At 43.4% G+C, this 16,952-nt stretch overlaps 2 protein-coding genes across 2 annotated transcripts in view; one reads left to right on the plus strand and one right to left on the minus strand.

Moving 5' to 3' along the window:
- Positions 1-16,200, minus strand: part of SMC1B (structural maintenance of chromosomes 1B) — a 64,819-nt gene extending 48,619 nt beyond the window's left edge. Inside the window, exons 1-7 of the mRNA XM_065413864.1 lie at positions 16,092-16,200; positions 13,881-14,069; positions 10,560-10,672; positions 6,615-6,818; positions 5,415-5,653; positions 4,700-4,958; positions 2,762-2,902 (exon numbers count right to left, since the gene is read on the minus strand). Of these exons, the coding sequence (XP_065269936.1) occupies positions 2,762-2,902; positions 4,700-4,958; positions 5,415-5,653; positions 6,615-6,818; positions 10,560-10,672; positions 13,881-14,069; positions 16,092-16,200 (1,254 nt within the window). The remainder of the gene's footprint in view (positions 1-2,761; positions 2,903-4,699; positions 4,959-5,414; positions 5,654-6,614; positions 6,819-10,559; positions 10,673-13,880; positions 14,070-16,091) is intronic.
- A 454-nt stretch (positions 16,201-16,654) lies between these two features.
- Positions 16,655-16,952, plus strand: part of RIBC2 (RIB43A domain with coiled-coils 2) — a 31,233-nt gene continuing 30,935 nt past the window's right edge. Inside the window, exon 1 of the mRNA XM_065423730.1 lies at positions 16,655-16,771. Within this exon, the coding sequence (XP_065279802.1) occupies positions 16,655-16,771 (117 nt within the window). The remainder of the gene's footprint in view (positions 16,772-16,952) is intronic.

The following is a 16,952-nucleotide window of genomic DNA, read 5'->3' on the forward strand; positions in this document are numbered from 1 at the left end:
TCTGAAAGCAGTGATCGAAGGTGGGAGATCTGTTGGCTTACAGGGAAGTAGAGTCAATCAAGGGGGCGGGTTTTCATCAAGGAGAAACAAAAATAACTGTCACACCGTAGCCCAGGGCCGGCTCTAGGATTTTTGCCGCCCAAAGCAAAAACAATTTTGACCGCTCCCCCTCCCCCATTTTTTAATTACCCCCACCCCCGGCCCCGCCTCAACTCCGCCCCTTCCCCAAATCCCCAGCCCTGCCTCCTCCCCCCAGGCTCTCAAGCCTGGGAGGGAGGGGGAGCAGCGGCGCGCGAAACAACTGTTTCGCGCACCGCGGCCGCTCGGGATCTCTCCCTCCCTCCCAGGTTTGAGAGCCTGGGAGGGAGGGGGAGACTCCGAGTGGCCGCGGCGCGGGCGCCGCTTCTCCCCCTCCCTCCCAGGCTCTCAAGCCTGGGAGGGAGGGCGATTAGCGGCGCGCGAGCGGCAGCGGAGGTGAGCTAGGGCGGCCGGGGCACATTTTTAGGGGCGGCATTCTGGCGCCGGCCATGCCGCCCCTAAAAATGTGCCGCCCCAAGCACCAGCTTGTTTTGCTGGTGCCTAGAGCCGGCCCTGCCGTAGCCTGGCCAGTCATGAAACTGGTTTTCAAAGCTTCTCTGATGCGCAGGGCGGCCAGCTGTGCTCTTCTAATCGCCCCAGTGTCTGGCTGCGCGTAATCAGTCGCCAGACAATTTGCCTCAACCTCCCAGCCCACCATAAATGTCTCCCCCTTACTCTCACAGATATTGTGGCGCACACAGCAAGCAGCAATAACAATGGGAATATTGGTTTCGCTGAGGTCTAACCTAGTCAGTAAACTGCACCAGCAAGCTTTTAAACGTCCAAATGCACATTCTACCACCATTCTGCACTTGCTCAGCCTATAGTTGAACTGCTCCTTATTACTGTCCAGGGTGCCTGTGTATGGCTTCATGAGCCATGGGAGCAAGGGGTAGGCTGGGTCCCCAAGGATAACTATAGGTATTTCAACATCCCCAACGGTAATTTTCTGGTCTGGGAATAAGTTCCTTCCTGCGCCTGTTCAAACAGACCAGAGTTCCTGAAGATGCAAGCGTCATGCACCTTTCCCAGCCATCCCACGTTGATGTCGGTGAAACGTCCCTTGTGATCCACCAGTGCTTGCAGCACCATTTAAAAGTACCCCTTGCGGTTTACGTACTGGCTGCCAAGGTGGTCCGGTCCCAAGATAGGGATATGCGTTCCGTCTATTGCCCCACCACAGTTAGGGAACCCCATTGCAGCAAAGCCATCCACTATGACCTGCACATTTCCCAGAGTTACTACCCTTGATAGCAGCAGCTCAGTGATTGCGTTGGCTACTTGGATCACAGCAGCCCCCACAGTATATTTACCCACTCCAAATTGATTCCCGACTGACCGGTAACTGTCTGGCGTTGCAAACTTCCAGAGGACTATCGCCACTTGCTTCTCAACTGTGAAAGCTACTCTCATCTTGGTATTCTTGCGCTTCAGGACAGGGGAAAGCAAGCCACAAAGTTCCATGAAAGTGCCCTTATGCATGCGAAAGTTTTGCAGCCACTGGGAATCATCCCAGACCTACAACACTATGCGGTCCCACCAGTCTATGCTTGTTTCCCGGGCCCAGAATTGGCGTTGAACGGCAGGAACCTGTCCCATTACTACCATGATGTCCAAATTGCCAGGGCCCGTGCTTTGAGAGAAGTCTGTGTCCATGTCCTCATCGCTATTGTGATCGTGCTGTCGTCGCCTCCTCGCCTGCTTTTGCAGGTTCTGCACATACTGCAGGATAATGCGCAAGGTGTATACAATGCTCACAACAGCAGTGGTGAGCTGAGCGGGCTCCATGCTTGCTGTGGTATGGCGTCTGCAGGAGAGCAGAGTTGCAGCGGAAGCGGGGATGACAACGGATGCCACGAGAATAGATATTTATACAGAACGACGAGAGGACCTGCAAGGTGGATTCATGGCACCAGGAGAGCAGAGTTGCAGCGGAAGCGGTGGGTGACGACCGTTAGCAGTCCTACTGCACCGTCTGCTGACAACAGCACCCAGGACATGACAGCACCGGTGACGGTGAGCTGAGCTGAGCGGGCTCCATGCTTGCCGGGGTATGGCATCTGCATGGGAAAAAGGTGCAAAACGATTGTCTGCCATTGCTTTCACGGAGGAAGGGGCGACTGATGACATGTACCCAAAACCATCCACGACAATGTTTTTGCCCCATCAGGCATTGGGAGCTTAACCCAGAATTCCAATGGGCAGCGGAGACTGCGGGAACTGTCGGATAGCTACCCACAGTGCACCGCTCCATAAGTCGATGCTAGCCACGGTAGTGAGGACACACTGTCGACTTAATGCACTTAGTGGGGACATACGCAATTAACTGTATAAAATCGATTTCTAAAAATCGACTTCTATAAAATCGACCTAATTTCGTAGTGTAGACATACCCTTATAATTGCAGATCTGGATGTTTATACTGTAAGCAGGCTTTCACTAAGCCACATCCTAGAAGAGATATGTAAAGTAATTTTTGAAGGACAAAGAGCCAGCCATGTGGCAGTAGGTCTGTCAGAGGAGAAGCCCAAACATATGCATTGTATCAAGGTTGAAGTGGTTTTTGATAAAGAATGTATTCAGTACAATTATACTAAAATTTATAATGACAGGGAAGGACAAGTATTAGACAAAGAGAGACAGGGTTTCTTTTCCCCAATAAAATTAAATTCCATCTCAGTACCTCAATTTCTTTTTGCTTCCTCTCATCAAATGTCATCCTTTCTAGATCTGCTTTTTGTTCCCACTGCAGTTTTTCTAGTTGCTGGGTCAATGTAGCTACTTTCTTTCTTGCTAGTTCTTTTAGCTCTTTATACCGATCCAGCTGTACAAACAGATTCAAATATTACTCCTGCCCTTAAACATAAAGGGAAATTTTCACTGCATTATGTGCTTAACTAGCAAATTAACAACCTTATCAAAACTACAGATTGTAAGTTACTATCCAGTTATGGAGCCAAGTATTGGCAATCAGATGCCATGAAAGATACAACTTCAAACTTTATTTTCCTGTTTTTTTGCCTAGTCTAGTTTAGAGTTTTGTTTTAAATAAGTGATTAGGCAAACTAAAGCTTCCATAAATATTTCTGAAAAAAGGAGAGGATCAAGACATCATCTAGATGCTGAGTGGCCCAAAAGTAAAGGAATTATTCTTAAGAACAACAGTTATTTTGATATGTGGGAAGCCTCCAAGGAGAAAATTTGTAGAGGTATACAGAAGGGTTTATGTTTGGGGCAACCCTATAAATTATGCCTAAGGTTGACAAATCTCTACAGTAATGAGGAGTTGGAACTCCTTCACTCACTCCTCCTGGGCATAATTTACAGGGTTGCCCCAAACTACAGGGATAATAGGAAGGAAACTTACCCATCAGGTTATGCAGAATTTAATGTACAATAAAATAAACTGAAAGAGTCTCTAGGTCTAATGGTTGCAGAAATAGTTTTCCCGATGTGAACTAACTGGAAAATTATGCAGGGATGTCTTCCTGAAACAGCTTTATATCAGAACTGTGAACTGATCTTATCTGTAGCAGCTGGGCTGTGTGCTGGGAAGTTGTTTTGGTAAAGACCTCCTTCCTTACACCACCTCATAGCCCCTTGACAGCAAAAGAGCTGCTCCATGGTTACTATCCTATCCTCACATGTACTGTTTGTGCTCCCAGTAAAAAACAATGGATCCATGATGCTGTGGACCCACAGCCCCAGTTCACAAGGAACCCCGTGGAGATTGGGTTTAAAACAGACAGGTGCTGCACATGCCTTGACTAGGCTCTCCTAAATCCTCCTCTCACTATTGTGCACTGGAACTTCACTGATTCGACTAGAAGAGAGTCTTTCATTATTGCTTTGGAAAGTATATGATTCACACATTAAAGAGAAGTAATACACCACCTCCAACCATCTTAAAAGGTTAACTTTGAAACCCCTCTGTCTTAAGTTTACTCCTCAAAACTGCTCTCTTTCTCTAGAACTTCTGGGAGGCTTGAATTGTCCTCCTTAAATCATTTCATCAGTTCTATAAAAAAAAAATTTAATCCATCCCAGCTGTTTGCTGGTTGAAAAACTATATTAAGCTCAGGCACATGTAGTTGGCAGAGCTATTTTACATGCAGCACAAGGAGCCTCAAGAACATTAAAGAAAAATCTTGTTATGTTAAGCCACCACAGTAGAGCCTCATTTTGTCCTTCTAGGAAGGAGGCCCAATCATGGTGTTGCTAATCATATTCTGGGCTAACTGTGACCACTTAGCAAACAGCAACTGCTCACACTGTAAGCTAAAAATAAACCGATGGGATGTTACAATTTATTTCTCCATATAGAAGAAATACAGGGATCAGATGTTTTTATGTACAAATTGACATAGATTTTAAGTCTGTTGGCTTCCAGGATAAACCTGTAAGAGATGAAAAATAAAGGCAATATCACCATTTCTCCTCATCCTATTGGACAGACAGCTCTTTTTCCTTGCAATTTAGTCTAAGTCAAATTGGATTTGTAACCACTCTTTGAAAACAATGGATGAAATCATGGCCCTACTGAAGTCAATGGCAAACTCCCATTAGCTTTAACAGAGCCAGGATTTCACTCAGTCTAGTACTTCCCCCTACAACAACTCACTTGACTTGCTTCCAGCTCAACATCTGCTCTTCTCTGTAACATCTCCTCTTCAACCTTCTTTTCATATGCTCTCCAACTTCTCTCAACATCAGTCAGCTCGGTGTCCAATTCTTTTATGTTTTGCTCTTGTTTAGCAAGGTGTTTCTCATTATCTTTTAAGGATTTCTTAGCCATATCTACTTTCTTGATTTGGTGAGAAGTGTTCTCCTTTGCTTTAATATACTGAGGCCTTTTCTGATTCAATGACGCTTCTAGGGTTCTTTAGGGGGGGGGAAAATGATGCATTTTTGTCAACTTTGTGTTTCAGGAAAACAAGAAATGCAGCCTGGAACAAGATAATTTAATTTAAAAAATAAATAAATCACCTTTTAGGTGGGGACCAAGTATGAGATGTTCCAGTCCAAAGGTCATATTTTGATACATATAACCGAAAATAGAGGTTTAAACATGAAGTACAATGCTATACCACACCTACAATGTTGTAATGAACAGGTATAATGTTTTATTGAGAATAGTGACAAATGAAGTGGCTGAAAATTAAGTATTATATATATTTATTCTGTAACAGTAATTATTATTTTAGAAATCTCCCATTGACTTCAATGAGGTCAGAATTTCACCCACTCTCTTGATCAGGAAATACACTTTGAAGAGTAACTTAGAATGCAGACTAACTCTCAAAATCTCAGTTCAGTTCTATCATAGGAAAACTTACTTCATTTCTTTTTCCATGTGTTGTTGGTCTCTATTTAATATTCCAAGCACTTTTTTCTTAGCTTTAAATGTGTCTTCAGCAGAAGAAAGGGAGTCTTCCTTGGTATTCACATCCATGTTCTTTTCATCCAATTTGTTGTTCAAAAAGTCAATTTTTTTCTCATTGTGATAAAGTCGGAAAAGTTGCAGCTGTATCCTGTTTTCTTTCAGCTCTTCAAGCAGCATCTGGTAACGCTCTGCCTACAAACAGCAAATTTTTATTTGCAGTTTAAAAAAGAATTTTTAATCACTAGCAGTCTAATCTCAGGTCCAGAGTAAAATGAGCTAAAGAACTGGTGACTATGATTCCAGCAAAGTGCGCCAATCACAAAAAACTCAGCCATATAATGCAGTAGTTACTATAAGAATTGCCAGTCCTGCAGAATACATTGTCATTTATTTCATTAAAAAACATAGTTATGACTACTGAACCTAGTATACTTAGAAACTATTATATTCAACTCCATTTCCTGTTGAATATTATGAATGCCACCCAACAGTAAATCATAACTGCTTTTTTTCTCTCATGCATGCACTCAGGCAACAAACTTCGCAATACAGGGTCACTGAACACTCCAGGGAAAAGAAGAATGTAGACATTTAGCTTGGTTTCAATAAGTTTCACACCTCCAGAACAAAGCTCACTATCATTGTTTGGCAAGTTGCAGGATTGAGCCTTCTGAGACCAAGTATTTTTGGATGCAAAGTTTATTCTTCCATTTTTAAACATTCTGCCCAGTAAGTGCCACTACTGCATCACATAGTAACTGTACAAAAAGGGCAGAAATACAGAAATGACGTACTACCGATGTACACTGGCAGGAGATACTTAACTATTAATCCTGTCCCACAGGAAAACGTAGTGTCTTCCTTGCTGATTTTTTTTTTTTTGGTTAAGTATTTCAGATTATACAAATTAATCACATTATGTGGAAAAGCATTTACCAAAAAACACTTTTAAAGAACCACCACTTTCCACAGAAAACAAGGAAAATGTATTTATTTTAAATGTATTAGAAGTGTTTGACCCAAGCTCTATGTATTTTTACTAAGGTTCTGATCCTATAAACTCACACTATGCTAATAGAGTTTGCAGGATCAACCACTATGCCATATGCTTTCTTAAATATGAAAACCTCCTTTATGTTATTTTTGGAATTACCTCCTCTTTCTCTAACTTTGCATGCTTGCGTTCTACTGCCACATGTTTTTTCTTGTTATAATTAAACTGCGCATCCCCCTCTGCCTGTTGCATTTTCTTCTTCTTTCTCTCATATTCCTCAGCAAACTCCCATGAATTACTAATCTGTTCAAAAAGCTGGGTTCTCTCCTTGGGCTTCTTCATTGCAATTGACTCTACTGCTCCCTAGAATAGAGTTTCAAAGATGTAGCACTGAGAATCATAGCACTGCAGATCACTGTACTGTACAAAGAGGGAATCTGAAATTGCCGGCAATATTGTTCTATTCAGTTTCTTAAAATCAAGGTATAACTTAAATGATATTTCACTAGCTTCAATAGCCTCCCAAATCACAGAGACTTGAAAGTCCACTGAACCTAAATTGGACACTGACACGCCATATATGAAAAAGCAAAAGTTGTGGAATCATGTAGTACTGGCAGCAAAAAGTCAATCAGAAATTACAAAACAAACCTCACTATTCAAGAATATATAATTTACATAATTCATCCAAATTTTTTTCTATACTAAAGTTTAAAATTTGGGAAACAAAGACTCCAGTCAGGAAGTGTTATCACTAATACAAAGTACAGTGTTATATTTATCCCAACACCCATTATGTTATGGGACTGGAGGAAGCTTTTCAAATGAAAAATTTCTAAGAGTTTATGAAATGTAGATTCAGTTCCTTCCCTATTTTGATAATTTTTTTAAAGCAGACAAGTTAGTGGAGCTTGAAAATTAAGTACTGTATATATTTATTCTGTAACTGTGATATTACTATTTTTGATATGCATTATCTATATTTAAAGGAAAGCTAAATTAGAAGAAGAGATTTTTAACCACGATATCTAATTAGAAGGAATATAAAACTAAAAATACTTAACTGCCAAATACAGTTTGCAAAAAAATTAAACAGGAAGCTAGTATTTTAACAGACTTGTGAGGCAGATTAGGACTAAGAATTCAAATCCCATTATCAACCACTGAAAGTAAGTTTCAATTGTTTTAAGATAATATGCTTTTTACAAAATGTTTGGGGGTTAATTTAACATCTGGTTAAACTAAACGGATTGGAGGACTCAATAACAGACTATTAACAATGGGATATAGTCTTTCGTCTGCATGTCACTAATTCAAATCCACCATAGTTTCCTATTTACCAAGGGTGGTTACTCACAGATGGTTCCATAGTCTATATGATTTTACTCTATTTCCCAGTGGATATACACCTCCAACTCACAAAAAGCACACTATCACCATTAGCATCCTTACTGGTAGTCTCAATAGACAGCCCAATAACTGAACAGATAAGAAAAATGAACGTTGACCTTGGAAGTGGTTCTTCAGAGGAGCATTTGGGCTCATTAATAGACCAATGTGGCGAAGGTGATATTGTGAGGCACCTTCTTCATAAATAAAAAGATTTTGGTCTCTAGTGATGTCAAATAAGTGGCTGTGACCCAGGGACCTCTTGGTGACAACTGGCAGAGTGCACAGGGTTTTACAGGGATCCCCTGGGTTGGATATATGCATAATAGTTCACTGAAGTATGGCATGTGAGGTCTCTACCAAGAGCCAGTAGCCCACTGGTTATCATACTCACTGCAAAATGTATGTACAGATGATTTTTAAGGAGTTATGCTTTTAATCTAAAAATAACCGTATATACTCGTTCATAAGCCACATTTTTTTAGTAAAAAAGGGAAGCACCAGAGACGGGGGGGGTCGGCTTACGAGCGGGTATAGAGAGGGAGAGGTGGGACACAGCCCCTCCCCCCAACAGAGGGAGCAATGAGAGGCAGCACAGCCAGCAGAGCCAGAAGGGAAGAGGCGGGGCCAGAGTCTCTCCGCTTCTGGCCACGCTGCTCTCCCCCCAGCCTCCAAAGCAGCTGCAGCTCCGGGGCTGGCAGGCTGCAGCTGTGCCACTCGGCCCCGCCCCCCAGAGCAGGCTGTGGCCGCGCCGCCCGGCCCGCCGGAGCACACTGTGGCCATGCCACGGCTGTGCCGCCCGGTCTGGCCTGCCAGAGCAGGCTGCAGCCACGCTGCCCAGCCTGCCGGAGCAGTTCCAGCCAGCCAGAGACATCCTCCCCTGGCCCTCCCCAAATAAGGTGGGAAAGGATGGGATGGGGAGAGTGTGGGGGTCCCGAGCTAGGGGTGGGGTCATGTGGGGGGTGGTCACAAGGGTTACTCCCCTGACCCCCAGCTTCTCCCCCCCCCAAAAAAAAACATTTCCCCACCAGTTGCCGTCCCGTCAGAGTAAAGCAGCTGGCGCACCGGGACACTTTGTTTACTTAGGTTTACCTCCGTGCCTGCGGACACTCGAGGTAAACAAACCATCTCTGCCCACTAGTGGTTTATCCTGATGGCCCGGGAGCCAAAAAGTTTGCTGACCCCTGAATTATAGGGTCGGCTTATGAATGGGTCATAAAAATTTTCCATTTTTACTTATCCATCTTGGGGGGGGGGTCGGCTTATAAACAAACTGGCTTATGATCAAGTATATATGGCATGTTCTTAAGGTCTTGGAGTTAAGGCAAGTCACCAGAAGGTGACATACCTCAGAAATGTTCCTTTCGGACAGAAGGCAGCAGACACCTGTCTCCTTGTCTGGCCATTTTTGTATTGTATGCCTCATAATGTATGCCTTTTTGCATACTGAGCCACAGGCAAAAGAAGTGACTGTGAAATCTACAGAAAGGAAATTCACAGGATGAAAGAAACTGAAGGGGAAGGCCTGCTTACTACTAAAGACAAAGGACTCTTAGGGTATATATGGGGATATAAGGAAACACATAGGATCCTTCACCCAGGAGGCAAGCTGACAGTACGACTGTCTCTTGAAAGGAGGGTCACAGCTAACCTTGGTTGTAAAATGCTGCAAGGATTTTGCATGAGCAATGCTCTAACAAAATACTCTCATGTCTTATAATTAAGCCTACACTCTAGAAAGTGTGTTTTGATTTTGTTGTATAAATGTAGTAATTTGTTTCCAATACTTCTACTTGCTATTATTAGAATCTCTATGCTTTGTTAAATTTATTTAGTGAAGTCAAGTATAAGTGCTGTCTGTTAAGAGGAGTGGTAATCTGAGGTAGAACTGGTAAGCAGGAGTGCCCTGTTTCTTTGGAAGCAGCAAACCTGTGAATACTGTGAGCGCCCAGTGGACTGGACCTGGACACTCCAGGGAGATGCTCAGAGGGCTTGAGAGTTGGATCATGCCTATTGCCAACCTGCAGAGAAACAATGGGTCTTGCAAGCCCTAGAGGGGAGTGCTTGCATTGTTCATGGCTGGTAGAGTTGGGAGGCTGACCTCTAGCAGGCACAGACAAGGCTTCCTCCTGCTTAAGGACAGGTGGTAGCCAGATGACTGACAATATACCAGAAGGCATCACAATGGCACCTTTCAAAAGCAGTAAATTCACACTTTAAGAAGATTAATACACACTAGACAGGACAAAGAACTTTGGAAAATATATTTAAGGAAAAACTGTGCTTGTCAAAGAGGAACTAGATGTCCTAACAAGATTTTCCATCCACATATTTATGAGTATTATAAGTTGAGACAAGAATTATTTTGGCTCCAGAAATAAGGTGGTTAGCCAATTTTAGGTTTGTTTTTTTAAAAATCCAAAACATGAAGACCTTTTTCAACTTATAAACCGAAGCACAGAAATTACTGGGTTTCCCATGATGAATAATGCTTCCCCCTACCTCCCTTCCACACCCTCTATTGCCCAACACACAGAGAAACCTTGCAATTCCCATTTTATGGCCTAGACTTCCTAGGTTAGGACAAGACTGCTATTATTCATGCGGGACTAATTACCTGTTTGGCTGACCAGGGAGCAGCATTAACTGTCTAGTCCCAGCACTCCCAATCTGCACTCAAGCTTTGGGAGGTTACCAAGTACCTTAAATGCTTACCTGAAAAACCATGCAGTTCCTTGCTTTGACAATTATGCCTATTTTTTCAAGCTCTGCTGTGTAAACAGATCGGCTAACAGCTTTATCATTGAAAAGAAACTCAGAACAACTACCTAATAAAGGAAGAAACAATAAAATTAAAGTATCATGTAACCAAATATTTGAACTATTAATTTATGTTGTGCATTTGACACTTTATCTAACCAGTTCACCTGTTCCCCCTTTTGTACATCAAGAAGGTCTACACTTCTTCTGAGGTCCAGAAGGAGGTGAGTGACAAACCATGTGAAAGTCTCTGGGTGAAGATAAAAGACAGGGGTGGAGGGAAAACAAGGTTGATATCAGGGTAAGGGTCTGCGATAGACAACCAAAACAGGAGGAAGTGGTGGATGAGGCATTTCTATGACAAATATTTCTAGAACAGAAATATCCAAAACATAAGACCTGTTAGTAATGGTGGATTTTAACTACCCAGATATCTGGTGGAAAAGTAATATGACAAAACACAAAATGTCCAGTACGTTCTTGGAATGTGTTGGGGAGAACTTTTTGTTTCCGGAGGTAGAGGAGAACAGCAGCCATTTTAGGCTTGATACTGACTAACAAGGAGGAATTGGTTGCAAATCCAAAAATGGAAGAGAACTGACAGTAATCATAAAATGATACATTTCATGATTCAAAAAAAAGGAAAAAGTGAGGGCAGCAGAATAAGGAAAAGAGACTTAAAAAAAAGCAGACTTTAACAAACTTGGAGAACTGGTAGGTAAGGTTCCATGGGAAGAAATGATAAGGGAAAAAGGAGTTCAGGAGAGCTGGCAGCTTCTCAAGGAGATAATATTAAAGGCACAACAGCAAGCTATCCCAATGGGAAAGGAAGACAGGAAGAACAATAAGAGGCCAAATGGGCTGCATCAGGAGCTCTTAAATGACCTGAAAAATCAAAAAGGAATCCTACAAAAAGAGGAAACATGAACAAATTGCTAAGAATGAGTACAGAAGACTCGTACAAGCATGTAGGTACAAAATGAGAAAGGCTACAACACAAAATGACTTACACCTAGCAAAGCACATAAAAAGGCAGTAAGAAGTTCTAAATAGACACAACGGGGAAGGAGAGCTACTAACTGACTACCCCACAATGCAGGTAGCTAATGCCTGTTTTACTTCAGTCTACACTAAGAAGGTTAATTGTCATTGGATGCTTAACCCGATTAAATAACAAAATGGAAGGAATGCAAGCCAGAACAGGGAAAGAACAGATTAAAGCTAAATTAGATGTATTCAAGTTGTTAGGGCCTGACAAAGTTCACCCTAGGGTACTTAAAGAACTAGCTGAAGCAATCGCAGAACCATTAGAGATTATCTTTGAGTTACTAGCCAAGTGAATAGGAGGGGAGGAAGCAGTAAACATGATGCATCTTGATTTCAATAAAGTTTTTGACACTGTCCCACTTGACAGTCTCATAAGCAAACTAGGAGAAAGTGGTCTATATGAAATTGCTATAAAATGGGTACACAACTGGTTGAAAAACCATACTCAAAGAGTATCAATGGTTCACTATCAAACTGGGAGGTTGGATCTAATGGAGTCCTGCAGGGGTCTGTTCTGGTAATATTCAATATTTTTATTCATTAGTTGGATTAATGGAGTGAAGAGTATGCTTATAAAATTTGCTGATGACACCAAGTTGGGAAGGGTTGAAAGCACTTTGGAGGACAGGATTAGAATTCAAAGTGACCATGACAAATCAAAGTATTAGTCTGAAACCAACAAGATGAAATTCAATAAAAGACAAATGCAAACTTAATTTAGGAAGGAAAAAAATTAAATAGACCCTACAAAATGGGGAATAACTGGCTAGGTAGTACTACTGCTGAAAGGGGGTTATAGCTGGTCACAAAGTAAATATGAGTCAATGTGATGCAGTTGCAAAAAAAGGCTAATATCATTCTGTGGTGTATTAACAGGAGTGTTGTACATAAGACAAGGGAGGTAACTGTTCCAGTCTACTCAGAATTGGTGAGGCCCTCAGCTGGAACACTGTGTCCAGTTTTACTTAAGGAAAAATATGGACAAACTGGAGAGAGTTCAGAGAAGAATTAAAAAAAAAAAAAAAAAAAAGATCAACACTTTAGAAAACCTGAATTATGAGAAAAGGGTTAAAAATACTTGGCACGTTTAATCTTAAGAAAAGATGACTAAAGGGGGACAGGATAACAGTCTCTAAATATTTTAAGGGCTGTTCTAAAGAGAACAGCAATCAACTGCCCATGTCCACTGAAGGGAGGACAACTAGTAGTTATCTTAATCTATAGCAAGGGAGTTTACATTAGATATTATGAAAGACTTTAACTATCAAGCTAACAAAGTATTGGAACAGGTTACCAAGAGAAGTTGTGGAATCCCCATCATAGGAGGCTTTTAAGAACAGCTTAGACATGGTCTAGGTAACCCTGCTTCAAAACGGAGGGTGGACTAGATGACCTCTCAAGGTCCCTTCTAGCCCTACATTTCTGTGATTCTATGATCTCCAGAATGCAACCATTATTCTCTAATGTGGACATTACAGCATTAGCCACACCTGTTAATACCAATCTTGACTACCATAACATACTCAGGACTACCCCTGAAGTCCACCCGGGCACTGGGGCTAGAGCAGAATGCAGCTGCTCTCCTCCTGAGTAGCGTGGGGCAGTTGCGTCTCCTTTGCTCAGGTCTCTGCACTGGCTTCCTTTTCTTTTCCATGTGGAATTCGAGGTGTTAACCTTTAAAGACTGGAATGATCAGTGACCATTAGATACAGCTACCAATCCTATACCTCACTTAAAAGTTATTAGGATTAGCCTTGGGAGTGCTTCCAATGTTGTAAACCATGGCCCAGATCCTCAAAGGTATCTAGGCACCTAACTCCCATCGATTTCAATGGAAGTCAGGAGCCTAAATAGCATAGAGAATCTGGGCTTGTGTCCATAACATGGTTTCACAGTAGACTGCCCCATGGAACTCACTTCCTTTGATAAACTCTCAGAGCCACAGTTGGGCAATCATTAGGGTGGGGAGCATAACATGTATTTTGTTTAGCATCTGATTAACTCTTCTACTTTATTACTGTTTTCATTCTTATAATTACAGCACCTGGCTATCATGACCAGTACTATAAAAATTGGCTTAATAATTCCAAAGGATTCACTAGTCCGTGTTGTACCATCAGATTATTATATATTTAAGATTTAAAAATAAACAGTCCACTGCAAGTTTTCTATATCAAGCACAGAAAATATTTGAAAAAAAAAAAAAACCCAAAAAACCCTACTACTTACCTCGAATAATTCTTGAAAATGTTTTCTCTTCTCCATTCTCTTCACAGTACACTATTTTCACACTTGCAGTAGAGGAAAATGGCTTTCCAACATGTGCTCCATGAATAAGTTCTCGAACACTTTTTACTCTTAAATTTGCTGTTCTTTCACCCATTACAAAACTAAGGGCATCCATTATGTTTGATTTTCCTTTAAAATGAGCAAAAAAAACATTAACTTTTAATTTTTTTAGAGTTGGATAGGTATGAACATACTTAGCTGACTACTTATTTCTAATCTTTTATTTCGATCTCAGTTTTGTTGTCTTCCAGAACCTATGTATGTATTTAAGAAACATCTATTTAAAATAAAATTGTAGAAGAGGTTTACATGTTTGAAAGTAATTTATAACCAATAGCTGGTATCAATGTCTGCAACAGATTAATTATTATAAAAGTGTTTCACCACTGAATTCCATACTTAGTTTATGACATATCCAGGTCTATACACCCTTTATCTAAGCATTCCCCCCCTTTACTTCAGTTTGCTTGACAATATCAGTTGCTTCCTACATACTACAGTCATTGACAGTGTTACCAAAATATTCCATAATGCATTTAGAACTCTTCCTTACAGATTCTTGAATTCCAAAGAATGTCTTTTTCATATTTCTTTACACTATTATGAATATTTTTTCTGCTAATATTTCTAATACTTAGTACATTATCTTTCCACCAAAACTTTTCTCCACTCACCCTTTCTCTTATCTGTCATTCCTGATAGCACCCTCATTTTTCTGGTCTCCCAGAATCACTACTTCAACATTACACTGTATCTTCCTCTCTTGCCCTCCTCCCGCCCCCAAAATAACAGAAGAGGGGAAAAAATAAGAACATTCTTGAACTGAATGTTGGGGATTACACAGCATCGGAGTTTTTTCTGGCTACTGATTCATGTAACTTATGCTGATTTAACTGGATGAGTATCTGAAAAACTTCATTCAATATTTTGAACATTAGAAACAGTGGGAGACAAGGTAGGAGTGATCCACTAACAGACAAAAATTAAGTTAAATTAAAGCAATGAAAAATATAAAATCCTAGGCCCCAGCGGTAACCACTGGACAACTCTCTCCCTCCTTGGATAAGCTTGGTTATAGCGTCTACTGCTTTTTCTACACACGTTTATGAAAAAAAAATCTCCCATTGTTGAGCTGTGGTAGGGGATGCAAAATAACACCTGGCCATGATTTTACTGTCATTTTAGTTAAGCTTGCTCCAAATGTGATCAAAACAAGAATAGATCCAGCCATCTTGGCTTGGTCTGTGCTGTGATTCCCAACAGCGCCAACTGGAGAGGGTTTATAAGGCCGTGTCTACATTGCATTGTCTACATTATTAATTATTATTATTAATAGGGAAATGTACACCACTGTAAGTAAGGTTTTTGTTTTGAGTAGAAAAAGTAGTAGAGTTCAAGCTGGGTTCAGTGATAACTACCTTAGGCTTTGTCTTCACAGCTTTGAAAGGTTTTGTTTTGTTTACCCCCCAATGAGATGACCGAGCACAATCATTATCTTGCGGTAAAACCCCCAGTGGAGACAAGGCCCTTGTTGTGTTTGCCTTGAGGTAGCAGGGCGAGATCAGCACCCCAAACCCAGATTGACCCCACCACTTAGTCTAGGGGCTGGTAAAGCCTTGCCTGCACTAGGATTTGACAGCAGGAGAGCTTGCACATGTTAGTCACCCCAAGGTAAACACACACCTGTCATCAGTGAAGACAAGGCCCTGACTTGGCCCTTTCTTCTAGAGGGGAGGCACCCTGGGCCGCCTGACACCACCACGCAGCCAGACCAGGCCTACTTTACATATGTCTACATAGCAAGCGGCAGGAAGCGTGAACCCAGTGTGATGAACTCCAGCTTGCGGAGCTCGGGCTACGTCGCTAAAACCAGCTGGGTAGACACTGGGGCTGGGCCTCTTTAGCGCATCCCTGACTTCAGACCCCAAGTGCTGTGTCCACACTGGGGTTTGCGACGCTGCGGTTACACCAGGGCCAGCGGGGTAGTTGGCATTCTGTTGGTGGGATCAGGGCAGCTGCAGCCACCACCCCCTCGGGTCTGGGCAGGAGGCGAGTCACTATCCCCAGGGTGGGGTAGCTGTCCGACCCTCAGGCTGGGCCCAGCCCGGCAAAGCCCCGGTGCCCCCCGGGCTGTGGCCTGCCCTGTCCTACCTGATCCGTTGGGCCCAATGATGCAGTTGAATCTCATGAAAGGGCCGATGCTCTGCCGCCCCCGCCATGACTTGAAGTTCTCCAGCAGCAGCAGCTTCAGGTAACCCATCCCCGCGGGGAGGGGCGAGACGGGACCCCAGAGGGGACGGCGGCCGTTAATGTCTGAAACTCCCCTCCCCTGAGTAGTTGGGTTATGTGGGAGGGTGCGCGCGCGCGCAGGGGGTGGGCAGGTGTCGCGCGCAGCTTCCGCGCCGCGCGCCTCCCTCAGGCAACCTGCGGCTTCACAAAAGCGGGACCGCAGCGCGAGACACCGAGGCGAAGCCGCCTCGTGCTAGTTCCCGCGGGAAAGGACGGCTTGTCTCGCGAGATTTCTGAGGGGAGCGGGACCAGGGAGGAGGAGCCAAGCGGGGGAGGGACCTGACCGCGGAAATCAGGGGGGCGGGCTCGTTCCCTTAGCAACCCGCTCTGTTGACATCGCCCGGCGGCAGCCTGGGGCGGGGAATAAGGGCCCCGGGAGATCGTCGTTGTTCGGCCTTGGTGGGACCTCGCCCCCCGCGGGCACCATGCGCAAGCTGGGCCTGCAGCGGGACCTGGCCGAGGCGGCTGCGCTGGAGCGGAGGCGGCAGCGCGAGCTGCACAGGCAGAGCCGCATCTTCAACGCCCGAGTCAGGACCATCGGGGTAAGCGGGCGGCGGGGACGGCCGGCGGGAGGCGCCTTCCAGGGGAGCGGGGCGGGGGCTGCCGCCTCGTGGCGCAGTCTAGGGGTGGACTGTTTCCCCCCCCCCTCCCCCGGGACTGTTGGGTGCCGACTTCTATGGGGACCGATTAAATTAATGATCATGCATCGGGACTCAAAGGCGG

Source organism: Emys orbicularis, chromosome 1 (genome assembly GCF_028017835.1).
Source record: "Emys orbicularis isolate rEmyOrb1 chromosome 1, rEmyOrb1.hap1, whole genome shotgun sequence".
Taxonomy (NCBI): domain Eukaryota; kingdom Metazoa; phylum Chordata; order Testudines; family Emydidae; genus Emys; species Emys orbicularis.